Below are 23,438 nucleotides of genomic sequence, written 5' to 3' on the forward strand. Positions count from 1 at the left end.
TGTTTGTGTCACTTTTCCAATGTATGTGACAGTGCCTCTTAATAATTAAGGTTGTTGAAAGAATTATGGTCTGACTTCCCATGTCAAGGCCACTGATACAGATATTAAACAAGATCGGTCACAAGTCTGATCCTTGAAAAACTCTTACTCATTTATTTCCAACCTGGTATCTCTTTACCCAGTTGTGGCTTTTGTTAATTAATTGATCTGGGCACATTTCAGCTTATCTAGTTCAATAATTTGTGTCCTCCTAAATGAGCTTTTACGATAGTCAAGATAACCATACCTGGTGTGTTTCCATCAAGCGCAATTAACAGTAGGAAAGTAGGTTGCATTTAACCCTCTCTCTTTCCCTGTTTTTTCCCTGCAAGCTTTAAGCTCAAGAATTTGATGAGAAATGGCTCTGCCACAAGGCTTGTAGATGCCCTATTTACTTCTCCCTTAAAAATAAATTATCAGATATTTTCTAAACCTATGCTGCCATTTCGCACTTGATAATGTTAGAAATCTTTGCAGCAGGAATGCCTTTTTTTTTTGTTTTTTTAAGCCACTCTTAATTCTGGGATAATTCTCTCTGTCTGGCCTCAGACAGCACTCATCTTCCTGAATTTGTGACTTCCTGCCTTATACACTCATTCCTGCAAGCTATCCTGTCTTTGTTCCTGTTCCTTTTTCCACCTTATATATGGAAACCTAAAATAAAATATTTATTTTCAGGAGTCACATGTGAATAAGCTTTCCTCTCTACAGTATCCTTGCTGTTTTTTAACCCTGCTTATCTTATCATATTATCTGTGCGTCTGTTCCTGATATCCTTTTAAGAGTCCAGTTCCATTTCACTTTATGACAATTCCTTTTTTTTTTTGTATCTCCGCCCTGATTAACTTCTAACTCATGCATCAGATCAGCACTTCTCCGTCGCTTCTTGGGGGAAGGGTATGTTTGTTCAAGCATTCCTCTAGGGGAGTTACTCATCTCCTTACCTCTGGAGTCCTTCCCTACAAATTTTCCTTTTGCTTGAGATAACAGCTTTTTGTTTCCAACTGGAGTAAATTCCTGGATTTTTTTTTTTCCATTCCCATCTTCAGAATATCTGCAGAAGGAGAGCCTGCCCTCAAATTACAGGGAGGGAGAAATGTGCAGCCCTTTCGGGGGGATGAGCAGAACATCAGCCTAACCTGGGGGGGGGTTGAATTGTCTGGCCAAGGAGCCAATGTCCTGTTCACAGCAGAGGTACAGAGGGAGGGTTGGCTTCCCTGCTTCAGAGCTGGGGTTTGGAAATACACTCCTTTGAGATCCTTTGTCAAGGAGGATATTATTTGTAGTCTGTCTGCCCTTTTAAAATCAAGAATCTTCATTGTAAATCTGCTTTTGTTAATTCTTTGACTTTAAGCCATGTCTTTTCTGTTGTAACTTATCTGGGGTTATTTCCTCTGACAAATTTTCCATACTTGCCAAAATTAATCTAAAAGATAAAACTACCTTTTGCTGTTTCCAAGGTGGTTGGAATTGCAGCCAGAAACATATGGACGCCTCTGTGCAGTGAAGGCAGTATTGAGTTAATTGCCAGGAGGTGAAAGTTTTCTGCTAAGACAAAATTCTTCCAGGACCCAAGCCTGACTCCAAGGAATCCATTGTCATCTTTTTTTTTTTGTTTTGTTTTGTTTTCCCTTGGAAAAACTGTGAAATTTAAGAGGGAGAAAATAATCTGAATGGTAGCTGTTTGGTCGATTTGCTCAGTGTCTCAGCTTTTTTTGACCACTTTAACTAACGTAGGAGGAATTTTTCAAGTCACATTATCATCAATGGCGAAAGCAAAGTCAGTTTTAATTCTGCTAATAATCTCTCGCAGAATATTATGGCTCCTGCAACAATGTAATGGTGTAGGTGGACTTTCATTCCTCCAACATTGGCCGCTGCACACAATGCTTGAAATCGTTCCAAATTTGCTTTGTGTAAAGAGAGCAAAGTCTCTGCTTTAGAAGGCAATTTGATGCTTCACTAACTGTGCTGAGTAAAACAGGATTTTCTTTCTCAAGCTCATCAGGAATATTCTTGAGGGCAGCCTCCCTTTGTTTGTGGTTTGGAGGCCTTATCAAGGGGCCTGAAATAGTCCCGTTCTGGTGAGCAGTTCGAGCTCTCCAAGTCCGTGTTAACACATTGGACTACCCAGTGTTCGAGTGGATAGGAGTTCTCTGAATTCACCCTGCCTTTAAGGCTATAATTAGTGGACTGACCAGTCCTGTGTATCTACCTTTCAGAAAATTGAGGTGTGTTCCTTCCCTGTATCTCCAGGGCTGAATTTGTTTGCCAGTGTCAGGGAGCTCTCGGTTCATCCGGCACTGACGCACAGAGCGAGAGGTGAGGAGTGTCTCTGAAACCAAGTGCCCTGAGACTCTGGGGGTTGAAACAAGCTTAAATCTTACAAAGGCTGATGAGAATAGTAGAGCTTGGAACACAAATACAACTTCTGAGTGACGTGCACTTCAGCAAACAGCCATGTTCCACAGCACAGGTAGTCTTGGGACACCAGATGCCTATCAAATGCCATCATCTGCTGTTGGAAAAGGCAGTGGGCTACGTCTAGGCTGAATCTGAGAAACTGCAGAAAGTAAATAACTGGTAACCTGCGTAACAACAGTTCAGCAAGCATAAAGGTAGAGATAAAAATCTTTCTTGGTTTCGTGTACAGCTGCTAATATAAAAATACCTGTTGCTTAATGTGTATGTCTTTTGTTTGTATTTTTGAAGGGATTTCTCAAGATTTTGTAATGGAATTTTGCCTTGGGAAATAATCATCTGTAATTTCAGTAGCATACCTTAGGACAAAATATTCTCTAAAGCAAAAGTATTCTTAAATAGTTTCTTGGTAATATTTTACCATATCTTGAATCTAGAGGGCTGAAACTGAATCTTGAATTTCAGTTTCAGAAGAAAAAAAACAACAGCACATATATATATATATATCTGTCATGTAAATCTGTGACACACCCAGGCACTGAACACTATTCATTTCTTACCCTTTCTGTCATGAGGGCCCATCCATGTGTTTTGCACTTGAACGTAGGGAAATGAATTTGTTTTGGTGTAAGATTTTTTTATATTCCATATGCTACCAAGCCCGCAGTAATGAAATGGCAAAGATGGCACAAAGCGATGCAGCAAAATGGGAGCTGTGGCATAGGAAGGAGCAGTGTCTACTCTTTGAGCCAAAAATTCAAGGGGCATCGAGGGCCCTTTCTTTGTACCAGTGAAGTATGATAATCAGCGGAGTTGCAGCATCTTGCCTTTTTGAGAGGCACCATCTCCTTGGCTTCTGCAGAGTTTCTTCTGGTATGTTTAGCCTCTAATTTAGAAAGGAAAAATACCAATTGGCAAGTAATTCTAGAAAGATTCCTTCTTCCTGTTTTAACTCAGCCTGTATCCAAATTACACTGCACTGGGGCTCATCTCTGCCTATTCATTGTCTCAAATCTTCAGGCTCTGACTAGTTACCATGGCACTGAATTTCTTTTGATTATTTTGTGAAATTTTCATTCTGTTCCTTAGCATTTCTGTGATTTACCAAGAAGGTGAGAATCAGGAAAGGAACAAACTTCACAAGTTGTTGCAGTATAACCAATGGATTTTTGATGACACAAAAGTTGTATTTCCTTTCATACCCATCAGGAAGCAAACTGATATAAATATTCAGTGAATTTCCAAAGGTGAACTTAGTTCTTGCAAAAATTTATGTTGCATTACTTTCAATTTGCTCTGAAGTCCTTGCTTTTAGAAGCATCTTCATAAACTGCCAGTGTGCAGTTAGTACTGTGTAATCTGAAGTGTAATTATACTGTGTAAATATCATCTGTAGGCACCCTGCTCTCTGTCTGGTATTGGAATTTCCACTGTAATATGTGATGATTTTCTTGTGAAGCAAGACTAAGTGAGCTTCCCTTGTCTTAATTGTCTCAAAATGCCATTTTTTTTCCACTCTCCTTTTTAATTTGTTGAAATAGAAATAAATTATACTTTAATCATTAATTCCAAATGCTTTCAGCTTAAAACCGAATACAGGTACATAATTTTCTGAAGAACCTTGAGTGTATTTGTATAACTTTCATGCTTTCCATTTGTTACTGGATTTGTCCATTTTGTTGTAATGCTACAGTAATTCATATGGAAAATACTGATTATGAATTCTTTCTTTAGGTTGCCATAAAAATAATTGACAAAACACAGCTGAATCCAACTAGTCTACAAAAGGTAGGTTTTTGCATTTAATTTTTCAACTGGTATTATAACTTGTTTCCTTTTACCACCTCCTCCCATTGAGGTGAATGCCTATGCTGTAGAATCTGAAAATGCTGCACAACTTTCACACATCTGACTACTGTATTTAATAATTGCATTTTTACCAGATATTTTTGACGACTTAGCAGTTGTTCAAGATGCATGTACTGTTTTATAGATGACCTCATACAGAGCTGTAAAGAGAAGACAGTGGTGTTAGCGGCTTCCTTTCCCACAAACGTAGTGTGACTGTAGCGAGGATGTTCGTGGTTTGGTGTCATGCCTCCGTGTCTCTTTCACATTGGTCATTTTGTTGAGTTTAAAAACAGAAAGCGTATGTTCTGTCCTCTTAAGCTGGCCTTGAAAACATTGCCTCTGGACCGAAGGCCAAGCAGTGTCTATGGCTTTCACATAATTTTCAGCAGAAATGGTGTTACAGTTTTATGGAAGAACTTGAAGCACAGCTATTCTGGTTTCTTCCTTCTAGTCTCAAATGTTTTATGTGCCGTTACAGTTGTATTGCCTTATCTATTTTAGTAAGTAGTGATAAATCCTACTCTTTCATCAGGCAAGCCAATCTGCTTTGGAGTGCCTGCAGGAAGTACATTTAAATGTCACTTTTACCTAGGACTTTTCTAACTCTGTCCTTTTAAGTGCTGCAGTCAGTCTTTTTATTTACTTTTAAGTACTTTGATTTAAAAAAAAAAATAATAAAGCTCCTTGCAATATTTCTGTTTGAACGAGAGAATACCCAGAACTTAACTGCAAACAATATTAAATTGCATAACCAGAGTAAACTGGAGAACATATACATTTGGGTTTTATGCAAATACTGAAAAGATTGTGTGGCAAGATGGTTTTATCAAAATTAATGGTGCAAAAGTAAATCGGAAAAATACACAGGTCCTTGCATTGTATGGTTTGGTTGAGAGGCAAAGAACAGCCTACAGAAGAAAGCCACCATCATTTTAGCAAGAAGCAACATCATTGCCTTCTACTGCCCCTGTAGGCTACATAAAAGTAGATAATACAGTTGCAGTTTTCTCAGATTTTTTCAGTTTAATTCTTGACATTATTATTAATTTCTGGCTAAGCGGAGAAGAAATGAAATGCAAATGAGGTCATATGATGATTTACATACAGCGGGTTTGTGCAGCAGATCTGTGCAAATTGGAGTACCTAAAAAGTTATATTAACTTTGGGGTGCATTTGGAAAAGAAGAGCTGTGGTGGTAAGGGGAGGGATCACTGAGCATAGAAGAAAATGGTCGGAGAAAAGTAGAGAAGATGTGTTTTGAGAGGGGAAAAAAAAATCTTACTCCTTCAAATAGTGTTATCTGGAGACTGTGTCTTAATGCCGCTAGCTTGAGCTAATAGTCAGGTACAAAGCCAACCTTTCACCAGTCGGCACTGGCTGGACGTGTGCTTGTTGACCCTTTGGTTCCTGGTTTCAGCCTCTTCGGTCTCCACTCTCATCTCCCTCTCAGTTGTCGTTTCATTTTTATTTACAGTTAATAAAATTAGATTGTAAGGTGTGATTTCTAAGTCAGTGTTTTCTACCATTAGGTTCTTAAAATGGGAGTCTGGAAGAATAGTTCAAAGTAGTGGGGTAGAAATCCAATCAGAGTTGGGGAGGGATTGCTAATATGTTCACTTCTCTAAGCTCACTGGCTATATAAGCACTTAAAAAGGTTTTGCAAGATATCTCAGTGTTCTCAATTCAGAAGTGGAAAGTCATTTTCTTAATTTTAAGCACCTGCTTATAGTAAACAGTATATACACAATGCATTACTTATCGATTTTGCTTCATCAGGGCTTTTTTTTGAAAGAACTCGCCTGCTTTCCCCCAGTGCTCTTAGCACTGCTGTAGTCTCAGCACATTTGAAGCAAGCTGCACGCATGACCTGTGGAGTCAGGGCAAGCTGAGATGAAGTGCTTCTCATCAGGGCTTCTGGAGGGAGTGATGAAATATGCGAGGTATGGTGGGGAGGGAAGGGCAGTGCCGAGAAGAGGGTGTGGTGTAGAGTGTCTGCATACCCTACTCATCCTCAGGTGGCGAAACGAGTGGTGATTAAGGTTTCTGATCCTGATTTCTGTCTTGTATTGGCATGGAAGACTCCAGCTGCCAGAGGGGAGTTACCCTTGCTAAGGGGTGCTGCTCTCTGGAGCAGTACTATGCGGTGAGCTGCGGGTGGCTGCAGCTTTGATGGATATGTTTTCAGAGTGCGGTTCTTCAGAGGGGCTCTGTGCTGCTGGGGAAGTCAGTGGTAGCCACATGCAGCTACTCTAGTTTTAGGAGCTTATTACAGCTCTGCTGCTTTTGCTTAGCAAAGAGGAAACTAAGTGTTACTTTCCTGCCTTAAAAGAAAAGAGAATTCTCGGGGCTTTTTTCCCATGCTAGTGTTGTTAGTCATAATCATTATTCTCCCAAAATGTACTTTGTACCCAATCACAGTGAGTATCAGTCTTGCTCGAAATGAGTGTTGATGCTACAGTAGCTCACTTCCTTCTAGACAAAAAAAAAAAATTGTTTGTTTTTTTTCTTTTGAATCAGCAATGCCATTATACGCAAGATTTTTTTTTCTTAAGCCCATGTAATAGCACTAAATAACTTCTCATTTTCCTTTTTTAGAACTTGGCTCCTCAGCCAGATTTTTTTGTTCATTATGTGCAGATGTTTTGCCACTTGTTTGGACCTTTTTGTGAAATCTTTTTAGAGTTCTTAGCTACAAATCTGAATATGAACCATGTTCTTCCTGACTTCTGATCAGTCTGTTTTTAAAAAGTGCAAAGAAGGTATGAAACTTTAAAAGACACAGACTTTTTTTTGTTTATAGCACATATTTTGTGTGTTTTCAAGTTGTGTGTTACTTGGTACAAACTTGCATTGTGTAAAGGCTTCCTGATTGAGGCTGCTAACTATATATAGGGCCTGTTTCGGTGAGCAGTTATCAGGAGGAGCCTAGTACACAGTTAAAGCTTGAGCTGGCTTGGGAGAACGTCTTGTGAAAAGCCTCCCTGCTTTGAGGGGAAGGAGGCCAGGAAATGTGCTCTGCATCTGACTAGGGTACTGACTTGCTTTTTACCAAACTTTTCTTCAGTGTTTTTTGAAATCCTTTGTTACTGAAACTCTTGCAATAGCTAATGCAGGAACACTTTGTAATCTGTCTTTCAGCTTATTCAAAGGGTTGGCTTGAAAGCTGGTTCGCTATTTCCCCAATCCATGTTGTTTTAGATGTATCAGCATAATAAAGTTCAAGTAAAATTGGTTCAAGATTATTCCTCAGTATGTGTCTGTGTTTCCATTGCTACTTTTCTTTTTGCTCTGTTTGTCCACTGGCAGTATTAAATTCTTTCCCTGTATCTAACACGACTTACAGTCAAAGGACGAGACCACAACAAAGCTGAGAGACATTTGTTTGGCAGACTTAGGATGTTTGTCTTTCCCTAGAAACATTTGCAGAGCTCCTGTTGACGGAAAATGAGCTATTCAACAAGTTGGGAGTAGTTTTCAATCTCTGTATTAGAAATTAAACTGATAAGCACTGTTTACAGTTGATAGTCTGCCTCTATGGTCACATTATGACAAGTTCCTGAAACCTAGAGAATTATTTTCTGAGTAGAGAACCTTATGTTGCGTGTTATGATGTTACACGTTCATCTGCGTTCCTGTGTCAGAAAACCTCAGATGTGTGGGCTTTTGCCAGACCTTGCTATCTATAATGAACTGTGCTGTGGGCTTTAAAAAGTATGGCAATAATTAATGCTTCATTTACTGGAGGTTGATGCAAATAGCATTTTCAGTGTAATATGTGAAAGTTGTATCATGTTTTACGTTCTATTCCTCTATCAGAAATAGAATATAATACAATGCCAGACATTTGCAGATGTCCCTGCTGAAGTTGCTGTCTGTGTCAAAATGCCAAATATAACATTTAAACTGTCTACAGAACACAATCTGAAGTGCATTTATATAACTAAAATTATGATAAAACATTTGGTGGAGTTTGTATCCTATTCTCAAGTATTTCTATTTTGAACTTCCCCTAAGACAAAAATAACTATTTTTAAAGAGCTTGTTTCTAGTCAGCAACTGCAAATAGCTCATATGTAGACACCACTTTTTGATGGGCTTCATCTGGGTTAGTAAGGCAGAGTAGTCCTGTGGAACAATGATATATTTACAACAGCCCAAAATGTGATATGAGCCTGCCTTTATCACATTAGCCCATCAAACTGCACACTGCAGCGGAGGAAGTAGCTGGCTCCAGCCAAGTCAGCGTTCTCTATAAAAAGATTAGATTAATGAGTGTATTTGTTTACATGATGATACCATGAATTTTGCCCTCATCTTTATTGTCCTATTCTATATTGCCTTTGTTTGTTTGTTCTTGTTTGGTGGGACTAATTATGATTTTGGTCATTGCTGATACTGCCATTCGTAATCCCCTGAACATACCTTGGTAGGTAGGTGAGGTGGTGATAAATGGGCTGACAGCTGAACAACAGGCAGGGGCTGCATCTGTGCAGCGGTGGGGTTGCACTTGATCTGTCTGACCCAACAGACCTTGATCTGGGGGTCGGAAGGGAGTCCAGAGGAAATTGACGGTCAGTTGTGAGCAAATTCTGCAAGCTGTCTTCAAAACAGGCTGAGTGGAGGCTTTTAGTTATACAGGCTGGAATAAAAAATATGAAGTATTCAGAGTATATTTATTACAGGCTATTCCATCTGAACTGGAAGGAAAAAAAAAAAAAAGAAAAAATAGATTCAACTGCATTTAAATGTCTTGTGTTTAGAGAGCTATGGTTAAGTGCTCTACCTCATTGAACTACATATGAAAAAAGCTCCAGAAACAATGTAATAAAATAAAAAAGGCAATTTACTTATCTTAGGGGGGAAAAGAAAACATGCCCACAGCTTGTGAAACTGTCTTCCATGGCCAAAAATTTAATTGATCAATCAGTCTTGATTGCGTTTAGGCAGTTTATCATCTAGAAAAGTGTCAGGTATAGATCTAGATAATGAATATACTGTAATTAAAACTATTTAAAAACTGTTTAGTTTTATTCTGTGTTCAGGTACTGTGCCTTTCACAGCTGTGGCTATGGCATAGGGGAGAAATCCTTTTAGGCATTTTAATGAGTTGCTATCCAAATGGTAGCCTCACAGAAGCAGTGGAAAGCAAAGAACTGTTGGAAATGGTTTCCATATTGTGATTTTATATTTTTCTGCAGCTTGTTTTATTAAAAGGCAGAAAAGTGGAATGGTTCTGTTTTGTTGGTTTTGTTTCTCTTTTGTTTCCCGTGTTTTACTTTTTTTTTTTTATTTTGAGTAACTACACCTTCAGTTTTTCAGAGTCATTATTAATAAATGTAGCCATTAAATGTCCTCACTTTATGTGAAATCTGACCTAAGGAGAATCTTAACAGCACCTTTTGCTTTCCTACTGTTAATAACAGTGCTGTTATCTCTTACTTTACAAAATCCCTTTCTTTTTTTCCTTGTCTGCTCTCCTGTGGAGTCGTGTACTTTCTTTCTGCTTCAGTCTCTTTACATTATGTTCAGTACGACCTGTTACGTTACTGGTATTCCTGTAGATGTTGGTGTTAGGTTTATAATAAAACCGCTTGATTACTCCCTCCTTTGGAAGCATGCTGTTAGAAAATAATCAAGGCTTAAGAATGTCAGCCATCTGGAGGCTTAGGCTCTCTTGGGGGGAAGCTATAGAGGGAGAACAGTCACACGCTATATAGCTCAGAAGTGCTACCTCAGAAGATCCTTTTTTTTGGTAAAGAGTGGCTGTAGGAAGATAAGGGAATCTGAACACAACAGTATTTGCACTTCAAGGTGTTTAAGTAGAAGTATACAGGCCTGTAGTGTAGGAAGGTAGATGGTGAAGAGGGTGGCTGATCCCTTTGAGATTGTACCCCCAAGCAGTGGTGTGTCTGCTGGGGTTTGTTTGCTCAGGAAAAGGCTGTGTTTTGCCCCGTTAATTTTGGCTAATGTTCAGTGTACTGCATCAGCAGTCTTGGAGGCTAGGTGTCTGGCAATGAAAGTTGTTGAAGCTGTGGTGACAAATCCAGAGCTAAATGTTTTTGTGCTTCAGTCGTCTTGAAGGAATGCTTCTGAAGGCCCAAGAAGTAATCTTGCCTGACCATCTGTGCTTAAAACTTGCTTGTTGCTGGTTTAGTTGAATGACACATTTTTTGTGCGATATAAGCAGCTGATATTTCACCTCTCAGTTCCTGTCACGTAGGAGAGGATTTCGGTGGTGTCCTGTGGAAGGCTAGGCTCTGACGCAGCACGGTGGTCTTCAAACAATGCTCTGGAGGGGGGTTCATAAAACTTTGAACCCAGGATTTTCTATGAAGATGTGAAAGAGTATATGAGATGTGATGTACAGTGGCCATCAAGAAGCTGCTTGGGCTCATAGTGGTCTTTTGGCCCCAAAAGTGTGAGAACCACAGAGCTGAGAACACTTGTCTCCTGAGCTATCTGCAGCACTTCTGTGGGTGTTGGCAGGTTTTTGAGGGGAGGCTTAAAAGAAGCAAGCACTTAACTGTTCTCTCCAATAAGTTGTTATGAACTTCCTTGCAACGCTAATAAAGTTTGCCCTTTATGTTTAAAATGAAGCAAGTATATCAAAATGATCAGGCTTTACAAAGGAAGAGTGTTACCTATTATTTTCGTTAACTTATTTCATGTTTTATGTTTATTTCAGCTCTTTAGAGAAGTAAGAATAATGAAGATCTTAAATCATCCAAATATAGGTACCTTGTTTGTTTCTCGTTATGTTCAAATCCGGTGAAATGTTACCTCTTTTTTCCACCATTAAAAATGTTATGTGATAATTGTAAAATAATCTTAAAATAGGGGGGTAATTTACTGTAAAATAGCAGTAAGAAATTCATTGTCATAGCAGTGTGTTTAAAAACAACAACAACAAAAATTTAGGCCCTCACCACAAAATAGTTATTTCATAGCCGATTGCTCAAAAGGAGCAAAGTTATCATAATGCTGATTTTTTATTGGATTCAGGCTCTCATTAAAAGAATTTTGTACCAAAACGAGAAATGGTCAAGAAATTGAACTGGATTGTGAAGTTTAAACAATGTACTATTGTTAGGGCACTGTCAGCCAACTGACTGATAACTTATTTGTCGCCATGTATGCCAGTACAGTGTGTAAAAATGGCCATTACTGACACTCAAATTTATGGAAGTTTTGTTTAATGTAGTTGCTTTTCCCATATAATCACATCAAATGATTGTATTTTATGAGTTGAGTAAATATGCTATTGTATTTTCCATTTAGGACAGAAAAAGCTGTTTTAGAGTAATAATCTAGTACTGTCAAGAATCAAGAAAATTGTGTTTTTTTTTCCTGACAGAATTCCTTATAGAGTTAATACTTCTGCAACTAGCTAACTGATTAATAAGTAAGTTGCTTTCTCTTCCAGTGAAGTTATTTGAAGTCATTGAAACTGAAAAAACTCTCTATTTAATAATGGAATATGCGAGTGGGGGTAAGTACCTCTCTGCTGTGATGACAAATGTAAATAAATTGCCAAGTGGCAGAAAGCACTTTTTATTTTCCCTTGAAGTTTTACCTTCCTGTTTATCAAATATTAATGTTGTGGTAGGGTAAATTTTTTAAGCAATGTCTTTAATATTCTCAAGTTACTCATTCAGGCTCCTTAATTATAACTTGTAAAACTTCATTCCAAACTTACTGCAATTTAGTAACATTTGTTTTGCTTTTACAACTTAAATTTTAACTGGAATCTTTGTTCAGCCTTTGATTAGTTCTGTCTATAATAATAAATGTCAACCTTTCAAAATTTTTTGTATTAAGCTCCCTAGGACTGGTGTCTTGTCTTATATAAGACGCTTGGTTAAAATAAAATAAAAAGAGAAACACTTTTATATTTTTAACTGTTGCTTTCAAAAGCATGAGTACTGAAACTTCTGTTTTTTTTAAAGTTGATGACATTTGACATACCGTAATCACAGACCTTCTACTGTCAAGAGTTATTAGGCTTAGCCTTATGTCCATTTCAGGAGGGAGGTTGTGGAGGAACTTTAACATTTATTCTTGATTGCAGAGGAGGAAGAAAAAAAGACTGCATGATGCAGTGTCAGATAGTTTCACCAGAGCTAGAATTAAGATATTGGGGATTAAGTTACTCCTTGCTGGCTAAAACCTAATAGCCCTCTGTTTGTCAGTGTGACTCTTTAGCATCAGCATCTGGGAATCGCCAATAGTTGAGGGTTTTCTTCAGTTGTGGGAGTGAAATACAGAGTTTTTTCTCAGATGATAGTTTCAGCATAGAATTCTAACTCTGCTAGATTGTGTGAAGTTAGTTCTTAAATCAGGTAAAGATCCTCTAACTGCCTCAGTTGTCTTCTAGTGGGTCCCTAAATGCTCCACCAAGCTTTGTCTAACCAGAACCAAGGCGGCTGGTAAAATGCTGTTAGGATATTGGCTAGTGCATGTTTGTGAAGGCGTCTCCGTGCAGTTTGTTGGTGCTAGACTTAAAAGTGAAGTCTTGTTGCCATCTAGTGATTGGCCTCCACAAGGTAGAAGGGCCAACAGCGCTCTAAAGATCTTAGAATAATGGAGAAATGCGTGCAGGTCTGGAGGGCTGTGAGCAGCGCCCTGTGCATGTGCAGTGTTGTGCAAGACAGGCATGGCCAGTGACCTGAGTGACGGGGATCATTTTCCTTATTTCCTCCTTGAAGTACTGGTCACACGTGAACTGTATAAATTCTGTGGTTGGAGGATGAGAGACTGTATTCCTAGAACTGCAACATTTGCCTAAGTTGCCTATATTTCTTTCTCTGGTATCATTTTCCCCTGAATTATAAAGGCGTGTTCAGCTTTGCTCCTTCAAATTTTCTCAAGAAACAGCTGTGAAATACACCTGAGAGAATTTTCTGACTTGGGTATTAAATGTGCTACAGAGGAGAGCAAGACTATTTTGTAGAAAATCCTGACACTCTCTCAGATAGCTCAGTTACAGATTTTCCTGCTGTAAGACTCTTACTTTTTTTAATTATTATTTAAAAGCAAACAAAAACCAAAACATCAAAAAAACACAGTTCTTTAGTACTACTTTATTCTCCTTTAGACCTCTGAACCATACACCACAGGGCTTGTTCAGAAGTGGTGTTTTACCAGTCTGATGCTTGTGGGATGGATTATCTCAGTGTCCTACTGGCCTCATTACTGAGAATGTCATTGCAGATACCTCTTCCAAGCCTAGGTTAGAACTAAGATTTCTGTGTTGGTTAGAACTCTTGTATACACACGTACAAAGAAAAATTCTGCTGATATAACAATATTACAGATATCATCAGATGCATTCATGTATGAGGCTTATTTTTGTGGTGCAAAAGATACCCATGTGAGAAAGTCTGTGAAGGGGTATAGGTCATCTTTATTTACAAAACAGAAGTATTGCTGCTCAGTTTTTGTCCTAAACAATTGGAAGGAAATGTTTGTCTGTATCCAGTCTTTCATTAAGCCTTATTGTTTTCTTGTGTAAGAGAGAACGTTGTAGTAAATTGTTTGTATTCACATCATTTACGCCTTGTTCTCTTGAGCTAACCTGTAATGTTAAACCTAAGATTAACCTGAAGCATAATCATCCAGTGAAGTTGCTGTGGGTAACTGCTAGAGAGGAATCTCTACATCCTGACACTGTCATTAACGTGTCTTGTTATTGACTTGTAGGGGAGGTGTTTGACTATCTGGTTGCACATGGAAGAATGAAGGAAAAGGAGGCTAGAGCTAAATTTAGACAGGTATGTATAACATCCCTATACATCAGCTTCCTGCCCCCCCCACACCCATTTTTAGTGGTGAAATGGGTAAAACAGCTGTCCTATGTGTTTGACTCAGCATGGTGTGTGGACTTGTAGCACTGAGTAAGAAGAAACTTGGTTCCAGTAGTGCTTTGAAGGGGTTAGTAGTCCAGTCAGCAGTGCTAGCTTCCTTAGTGCTTGTGCCAGGGTGTCCAGGAGTGCCAGAACACAATGACTGCTTGATTTGGACATGGATTCTGTTCCAAAATTCATTTCCTCTGGGTTGATTTCACATATTCTACGTTCAGCTTGTCTGTAACCTTTTGGAAGTTGTTCAAGTGTAACGTGCTACAAACCAGGTCAGCAGTAAACACGGGCAGTGCCTGGTAGAGGCACCCGTTTACAACCATGCACTTGCACAAAGAGATGCAATTTAACAGCTGTTCTAAAAAATAATAATAATTAAAAACAAACAAACAAACAAAAAACTAGGCTTTCTTGTTTTCTTTATGATGGATAAACTGGACTTGCAAAAATGTTGGAATATCATTGATCTGTAAAAAGCATTTCTATGCTACAGTCAAAGCAGTATTGAACTTATGCACATAATTTGGCATAACTAGTTAAAAATCCAAGTCTCTGCTCTTGCAGCATTTGAAGTTTCATTTGCAGATCTATTTGGTCTGATATACTTCAGTTTCTGCTCATGTGCTGAAACTTGTGAATGCTTATGTTATTTCTATCCCATTGGATAATTTAAATATTTTTTCTCATAACGTTAAAATTATGCTTCTGTTTCATGACACTTTAAAATAATGAATATGGGCAAGAGGGTTTGCTTTAATTATATGTGGGAGTTTTCAAATTGTGGCAATGACATGGCAGTTTCACTGCTGGAGGGAAAAGCTATGGTAGTTTCACATCTTAAAGTGCAGCCATACAAAAATAGAAGTAATTTGATATTAAGTATGAACCTTCCAGGAAATTAATTACTTTCACAAAATGCCATATAAAGAAAACTTTTACAATTCTCTAGAGTAGATAGTGTGACCAAAACAAATAATATGGGAACTAGGAAGCTGTCATAACTTGTGGTAGTAAGATTTGCTAAAGCAATATAGTAATAAACTCAAAAGTAGCAGTTCAAATAAGGAGAAAAATAGAAACTCGTTTAATCCAAAATAAGGATGCAACAAACTCATTTCTATAAAAACCTTGTTTCTTTTTCTCTCGTCATTTTAAATCTTGTACATATGTTCTTTAATCTTTTGCAAAAATAATCATAAAAATAAAAACAAAAAACAAGCCCTCAGAAAAAGCAGCTGCAGACTTTATATTCCCAGAAGGAGTGATTTGTGTGTACTAGAGTAATATTCAGCTTCAGAGTAAGGAACATTTTTTTCTTGTTTAATAAAATCTTATGTCTCTTTATATCTTATGTTCTGTCAACTCTAGAGTGCTTTCCTTTGTGATTAAGAATTTCTTACGTGCTTCTGTGCTGTGTGTTGGAATAGATGTGATCAATTGTACTGGGTTTTAAAGCAGTCATTTCCACTTTAGCTGTCTTTTTCTAAATCCCAGACCATAACCTTTCCTTTTGTAATGTCACCTGGAATACTTAAGAATAGTTTGAGAGGATTTGCTGCTCTCTCTCCCGTGAATGTTGAAAAGTACCACTGGTATGGTTCTTTGCTCTGTGTGCTACCTTTCTTTTATCAGGAACTGCATGGAAAAAGATCTTGTAGTAATTCCACTGCACATTTGTTCAACAATTGCCTTTTTTGTCTAAGGATTCAACTTGCCTTTACATGAAAACTTGTGGAACCATGTCAGACTTATTTTACAAGTACACTTAGCACTTCATTTTATGGAATAATATGTGTAGTACAGGATATATGTAGCTTTAAAATAAATAACCTGTTTCAAAAACAAACACGAAGGAAAAGAATTTAAAAGATAGTTAACTGCTAAGCTGGGTGTTTGACCCATCAAATGTTTTACTACAGATTCCCTGCTTTATTTCTGGACTTCAGTAGGATAAATGCTGTTCATAAAGACAGATAGACAGCTGCTCTTCAATCTACTGAAATATGTTTTCAGTTTCTTATTATAAGTCTGATTTACTTTCAGAAACCTGGAGGAATTAGCTACCTATCCTTCCTGAATAGCTGACTTGCTGGTTACTAAATTTATCCAATTATAGAGGATCTTGATCTCAAAGATAGGGGGTTCTTGAGAGCATCAAAAGCGTGAGTGTCTGGGTTATTACTAGGATTCTCTTTTTTTCCCAAGGAGAGAAGCTATAGTGTAAGCTCATCATAGTTTGCTAGAGAAATGAGCATGCGTGTGGGACAAAAGTCAGAAAACTTTGATCAGAGCTTGACATTTATTCAACACCAGGACTCTGAGGGACAGATCAAACCTAGATCTTACTAGGTTTATGGGTCATGAAACTATTCACTTTGCTGTAGTCTCACAATAGCTTCGTGTAGCTTTTAGCTATTGCTGGAGGGATAACACTGTGTAGAACTTTTATCTGATTCAATGCAGCTGTTCTTATGTTAGACTAGGACATAATAGGGATTTAAAAAAAAAAAAAAATCACTAGCTAGTTTAACAGGCAGGGGCCTTTTTAAGCTGCAGAAAGAGTTGTGCTGTGCTATTGAGCTTGGTACATACAATAGGTTATATTATTATATTCTCAGATCCTGTTTCTTCCTTCAGTAGATGTGATTTCTGCATAAAACATCTGTGTTTTATCTGAGGAGGCATTTTAGCGTCTCCCTCTCTATCAGGCAACGATGAATTTGCTAATTCTCCCATCTTCATTTATTTAAAAATATATATTTTTTTTTTTTGTCCATTCTGTTATGCATATTTCAGGGCTTTTAGCAGGGGAAAAAAGCCCTGTAAAAGACAGTGATCAAATTATTCCAGTCATGCTTGACAAGGGACACTAAAAATACAGCCATGCTCTGCAGTTCTCCATTTCAGTCTTCTTTTGTGCAGCCGTGTATGAGAAATTCAAATCCAGAATGTTTTGCATTCTTAATGTCACCTAGCTTTTCTTTCCCTAGAAGACTTCCACGCAGTTCTGGTTCAATCTTAGCATCCTTACTCCGTACGGAAGTCTGCCCATCTGGATGAGAGTGAATGCAAAAATAGGGAGTCAAGTCTCAGGGGGGTTGAAGGGGAGCTCTCCCACCAACAAAAATTGCAAATGAATATGTATTATTTCCCTCTCCTCCTTTACTGCTGCAGATTAGATCTGGATTCCTTCAGTCTTCTCAATTCTTTCCTGTAGAAGCAGATTGTAGAATTTTTAATATTGGTAGGTATTAGGACAAGTCTTAAATTTATATTTTAAAAAATCCACAAAATAAATCTTACTGTTGTATGTTCCAGTTAAGAAAAGAAGTGCTCATTGTAGCACTGTGGAAGGGACCTGAAGAGGTCATTTTTCTTTTCTTTTCTTGTTTTGTTCTATCAGCTAATCCTTAGGAAGAATAGTTTGTCTTCTTAGAGGTAACTTGTTCTATTTTGTTCTTAAAATCCTGTGATTATACAAATTTTTGAAATCCCTCCAAAAGAAAGTCTTTAAATGCTCCTATTGTTACAGGTAGAAGTCTTCTGTTTCTCCCCCGTTCTCCCCACCTGCCCAAGTGTCAGCAAATTTCTCACACTCACATGGGTTGGAGCGAGGGGGCTGTCAACAGAAGTAGTGATGGAAGGTGGAAGGCAAGGAACTCAATTCAGTGAAGCCATGCTTTATGCTGTTGGTTTTGTTTTTGTTTTTTTTTCATTCAGTTTTGACTGCTGTTAATCTTTCTTACACATATTGCATTCTTTCCCTTCGTTTCTGCAGTCTCTGTGCTATCCTTTTGCAATGCAGAGTAGTTCAGAAGCATCTCCAGGGAAAACAACTGATTGATAATCTGCTAGACTTTCTGCTCTTAGTTAGTCAAAGTAAAAGCAGTTCAGAAGCGAGCAGCTAGTGCCGTGTCTCTGCAGTCCTGAATAAAGCATGAGGTCTTTGTCACGCTGTCAGCCTTGGAAGCACCTGGGAAAGCGGGCTGGTGGCTGGAGCTGAGTAATTTCAGCAGGGAGGAAAGGAAGGAAAACCACGAGGATGGTACAAGTGGTGGCATGGGAGAACTTCAGCAATTTCACTAACTGTAAAAAGCTGAGCTGGGAGTCTGAAAGAGGGAGTCAGTGCATAAAGGAACAAGTGGAAGCAGAATGAAACTGTAGGGAATAGAAATATTTCAACTTGTCATCGAATACTTGGCTCCTAAGGTGGCACTTTGTGCATATGCATGATTCAATAATGCAGGGGCACAAAGATTAAGATAATGTTGGTTGCTTAAGTTTTAAATGCAAAGTGACTGGTAGGTCAGTTCTTTGACCTACCAGGAACCTTACTTTTACTTACTCTAAATACTGAAAAAGAAGCATTGCTTCCTACAGGGACAGGAGGATTCCTATGCTAAGCTGCAATACTGAGTTACTTTTTGTGACGTTAATGACATCTCATCCTTCTGGACTAGAAATGTTAATCTTGAACAAAGAATAGAAGCATATCTAAGTGTAGTTATCACAGTAAATTATTGTTCTGTGCAGTTCCACTTACTTTTGAGAAGTCATAACATCTGTCTCAGTTCTGACCACGTGTGCATGACAATAAAATGTATTCGACAGCACTTGTGATCGCACAGCAATATGACCTTACCCGGCTTTTCTATACGTGCAAACTTCCCTGTTGATGCTCATAACTCTAGAGCAATACACTAGGACAACTGCATAAGCAGCTTATATAGCTTGCTATATAAAGCAGAAAAAAAAAAAAAGTTGGAAATTATGATGGAAGAAATTATTCTGTTACACGTGAGAGACATAGAAGTTTTTTCCATTGTGATTGCTACTCTTGTGCAGGATACAAATACAATACAGTATATGCACTGTAGACCTCCTGTCAGATGCATAGTCGTGTCTCACCACGTAAGTGAAATTTCAACAAAGAAGCTTTTCCCCCAGTAATTTCTTCAGTAGCCTTTTCTCTTTTTCATGCCATGCTGTGGCATGAAAAATCACCTTTGCATAAGGACTGGAAAACATCAGTCTCGATGGAAAGCTTTTGTAGCTGTATACAGTATTGGAATGGAAATACTTCAGTAACCTTTCTGAAAGTCATTGCTTCTACTGGTCTATAATTAGCCACGCTGGAGAGAGCAAAATGCTCTTTCAAATGTAGCAGAAACCAAGTAGATTGAATAACAAGCATCTAAGTTATGTAGCAGCTTTCTCCCGAATATGCTGGTCACTGTAGTAGTTTGTAGCTCTGAACTGATAAGTACCTGTCAGCTTTAGTAATAAATGTTGAACTTCTTAATTAAAACTTTGTTTCTTTGAGATGTCACTTATATAATTGGGCTTGTTTTCTATCCAGATAGTATCTGCAGTGCAGTATTGCCATCAAAAGCATATTGTTCATAGAGATCTCAAGGTGAGTAGGGAAAAGTGTGTGATGTGTGTGTCTGTGTTAATCAGTTTATGTACTTGTGGGTGGGATCTTTATTCTATCTGTAAAATGTAGCATATATTAAGCTATTTGGGGGGATTTTTTTCTTGTATTATAGCAAGTTTTGATGAATGTTTAAGGTATAGAACCATTTAAAATAAAAGGAAAAGGATTTGTAAGGCTTCTCAATATTGAAATGTAATGATTTCTGAAAGATAGTCTTTTACCCTCAGATCAGATTTGAATCTGATGCAGAACAGTATTAGCTGAGGGTTTTTTTTGTTGTTGTTCTGTTTTATTTTTTAAGTGCTTTGATAGAGGTGTGTCAAGTTTTGGTCTTGAAAAGAATGAGTTATCAGTTGTGATGAGAAAACTGTGCCAAGTTGCGAAGAAGCCATATTACAAAGTGGTATATCCATTCTTTAAACTGTGCCTTTTATATTAATAATGTTGCCACACATCTTGTTCAAAACAAAAAAAAAAAAAGTGAGAAACGTTTAAAGGTTGTGTGTATTACCGAACTTATGAAGGAATGTCATGTAAAGTATGGATAGTGAGTGTTTTTGTTTTTAGCTTAATAGATGAAAAATGTAAGTTACAGCATCTCAAGATGAATTTCTGTGGAGAAAATGGATGGTAATAACACAGTTTTCAGTTATCATAACAGCTACAATAGACTAAAGCCATTGTACAGACATTTTTTAAAACAGAATATACGAATGACAGACATATCAAAATGCCTTGCAAGGAAGAGAATTTTAACAGATGTTTCAGCTTTTTGCATCCTAAAAATGACTAAAAAATGGTGGTAGCTTTTTAAGTAAAGTGTTTTAAATTCATTTTACAAACCATTCTTTCTCTTCCAGGCTGAAAATCTATTGCTAGATGCAGATATGAACATTAAAATAGCTGACTTTGGTTTTAGCAATGAGTTTACAGTTGGAAATAAACTGGACACCTTTTGTGGCAGCCCACCATATGCTGCTCCAGAACTTTTTCAAGGGAAGAAATATGATGGACCTGAAGTAGATGTCTGGAGTTTAGGTGTTATTCTTTATACCCTTGTGAGTGGATCTCTTCCTTTTGATGGACAGAACTTAAAGGTGAGTCTGTGTAGAAAATGCTGGCCCTCAGGGGGCCTGTTTACCTCATGGTTTAGTTATGTACTGCTTACAACTTACTCTCTCTACTTCTTACTCTTTTACCAAGGAACTTAGAGAAAGAGTACTAAGGGGAAAGTACAGGATTCCTTTCTACATGTCCACAGACTGTGAAAACCTCCTCAAACGTTTCCTGGTGCTAAACCCAACGAAAAGAGGCACTCTAGAGGTAATGGCACAAATAAACTGCCTCAGTAAGCTAGACATTATGTTTTGCAAACTTGATTTTTTGAGCTGATCAATAAGTTGTTATTGTCATGCTGTTCATGAATAGTTTATTTGGAGTGGGTTCCAAGGGGACTGAGTAAATGGCACAACTTTTTTTTTTTTTTTAAGGTTTCATTTGCAGGGATTGCAAAGCACCTAACCCCACAGTTACTTCCAAAATGAATGAGACATTACACAGCGTACATCATGCAGTTTTTCATGATAGCTAGTTTTTGGATTCCTGCATTAATGGGTGATCTACCAGGACGTAACATAAGTGATCTGGAAGTATTCAGTACTAGGCTATGCTGTAGATGCTTTCTGTTTGCATTTTGTACTGTCATGGAGAAGAAAGGTGAAAATAATGCAGGCTTCCGTATGCTTCCATAGTTTGGTATGAACCTACTAGCTAGACTTGTCAGAGATGTAGCACAGCTTCTGGTCTGTGTTGTTGGGCTTTTCACTTTTCAGCTTTGTGCAGCTGATTGGAAAGTAGCTTGCCTTGATGTGCATGGTTCTTTCTCCTCACTGGAGCAAAGCAAAACTAGAGTAGGCACTGGGACCTATTCTGAAAAAGAAAAATGAGAAAAAGCATTGCTGTTGATAGATGGGGGAGTTGTTTTTTCCACAATTTGCTTTGCTAATAAGTGTATTATAATAACTTTTTTTTTCTTTATAGCAAATTATGAAGGACAGGTGGATCAATGCAGGGCATGAGGAGGATGAGCTCAAACCTTTTGTTGAACCAGAACTAGACATCTCGGACCAGAAAAGAATAGGTAATTGAGGATTTTTCAGAATTATTTTTTTTATTTTTTTTCCACCACTCTGTATTTGTTTCCCATTTGGGAGAAGTAACTAATCTTTTAATACTGATGTTTCATCAAGATTTTGTTCTCATGTTTAACAGTTTCGTTCTTTACATGTTCCATTCTTTCTCTTGAACTTAAACACTCAGACAGTGTAAGCATCAAAGTGTTTGTTACTTACAGAGTATGTATTTGTTTTTAGATATTATGGTAGGAATGGGATATTCTCAAGAAGAAATTCAAGAATCCCTTAGTAAAATGAAGTATGATGAAATCACAGCTACGTACTTACTGCTAGGAAGGAAATCATCGGAGGTAAGTATTGCTCTTCCAAATGCAAAGAAACAAAGGAATCGGTGTCCATAGCAAAATCAGAAGCAAAATTTAAGTCAGTAACTATAGGCATAATGTTCCTGTAATGTACACAAGTCCAGTACAGTTGAAGTTACGTTATTCTCATCATCAGTGTCAACTGAACTGTCCAAATCATGTTGTGTGTGTTCTCAGCATGATCCTATTCAGTAAACACTTGTCTTTAGGCTCCCAAGAACTGTTCTGCTTGGGCAGCAGGTATTCCTCTTAAGGATTGTGTGACAGTTACTATATTCTCTAGGAGCTCAAATGTGAATATGCCAGTTACAAATATTTTAAGAGAACTGAAGAATAGGACTGATCACCCTAAAAACATTCTTGCATTGTAGACTACTTTTCCACTTGATGCTGAGAGGACTAGGCATCAGTAAATTGCACTTGGTTCCTCTGCTGGAGGAGTTGGTGTGGTATCTTGAGTGTATTCTCTCTTCCTGTTAAAATCTTACAGAACTGAGGAGAGAGGATGGGAAGTATAAAGATAGATTTTCTGGATCTGACTGTCCTTTCAGGAACTTCAAATTCTGCTGAACTTCACATAAAGCTTCACATAAGACTGTTACAAATAATTTAAGAGAAGTTGGAGTTGGCATAGTGAGGCTCTGATGCCTGGACTCCTAAGCAACTTCTTGCTATCACAAAATTTCTTACATAGTAGAGGCATGTTGGTGGATGTTTAATCTGTTTTGTCTGAACTCCTCGTTTTAATATTTGTATTGTAGTTGGATGCAAGTGATTCAAGCTCCAGCAGCAATCTTTCACTTGCCAAAGTTAGGCCAAGTAGTGATCTAAATAATAGCACTGGACAATCTCCTCATCACAAAGTTCAGAGAAGCATATCTTCTAGCCAGAAGCAGCGGCGGTACAGCGATCACGGTGAGCAATTCTCATTTATGGTGGTGTGGCATATGGTGACTGCTGGTCATGTTTGGTTTCTGAAATTGTCTCCATCCCCCAAAGGTAAGGAGAAGGATGACAGTGTAGTTTACAGCGCGGTGATTAAATAATTTATTGAGTAAGTAATATTTTTTAAAATCAGTTTTGTTAGAAAGCCTTCCAAAATAGCTTCTGGAGGAATGCTGAGTACGTCAACTTAATTTTCTTGTTTTGCCTTGTGTCTTCCCTTGCATTCCTGACCATTCTGGGCATCTTGTTACACAAATTGAAGAGAATCTTGCAACAGCCTTTTTAATGAAAAGCACAGCACTCCTCCCCCATACACTTGTATGCCTGGTCAGCTTTTGTTTTCTGTTGACGCTAGTAGGTCAGCTAGCGTCTAAAACTTGTAGAAATG

The 23,438-nt window shown here is 38.0% G+C and overlaps 1 protein-coding gene across 14 annotated transcripts in view; it reads left to right on the forward strand.

Annotated features, from left to right (window-relative positions):
- MARK3 (microtubule affinity regulating kinase 3) overlaps positions 1-23,438 on the forward strand; it is a 61,882-nt gene that overhangs the window by 15,693 nt on the left and 22,751 nt on the right. For all 14 annotated transcript variants that reach the window (XM_084521799.1, XM_084521807.1, XM_084521805.1 and 11 more), the window contains 10 exons: positions 4,195-4,248; positions 10,997-11,045; positions 11,735-11,800; positions 14,011-14,081; positions 19,528-19,584; positions 20,466-20,702; positions 20,809-20,928; positions 21,646-21,745; positions 21,978-22,090; positions 22,867-23,020. In XM_084521799.1, coding sequence (XP_084377925.1) covers positions 4,195-4,248; positions 10,997-11,045; positions 11,735-11,800; positions 14,011-14,081; positions 19,528-19,584; positions 20,466-20,702; positions 20,809-20,928; positions 21,646-21,745; positions 21,978-22,090; positions 22,867-23,020 — 1,021 coding nt within the window. The remainder of the gene's footprint in view (positions 1-4,194; positions 4,249-10,996; positions 11,046-11,734; positions 11,801-14,010; positions 14,082-19,527; positions 19,585-20,465; positions 20,703-20,808; positions 20,929-21,645; positions 21,746-21,977; positions 22,091-22,866; positions 23,021-23,438) is intronic.

Source organism: Aythya ferina, assembly GCF_964211825.1.
Source record: "Aythya ferina genome assembly, chromosome: 5".
NCBI lineage: Eukaryota > Metazoa > Chordata > Aves > Anseriformes > Anatidae > Aythya > Aythya ferina.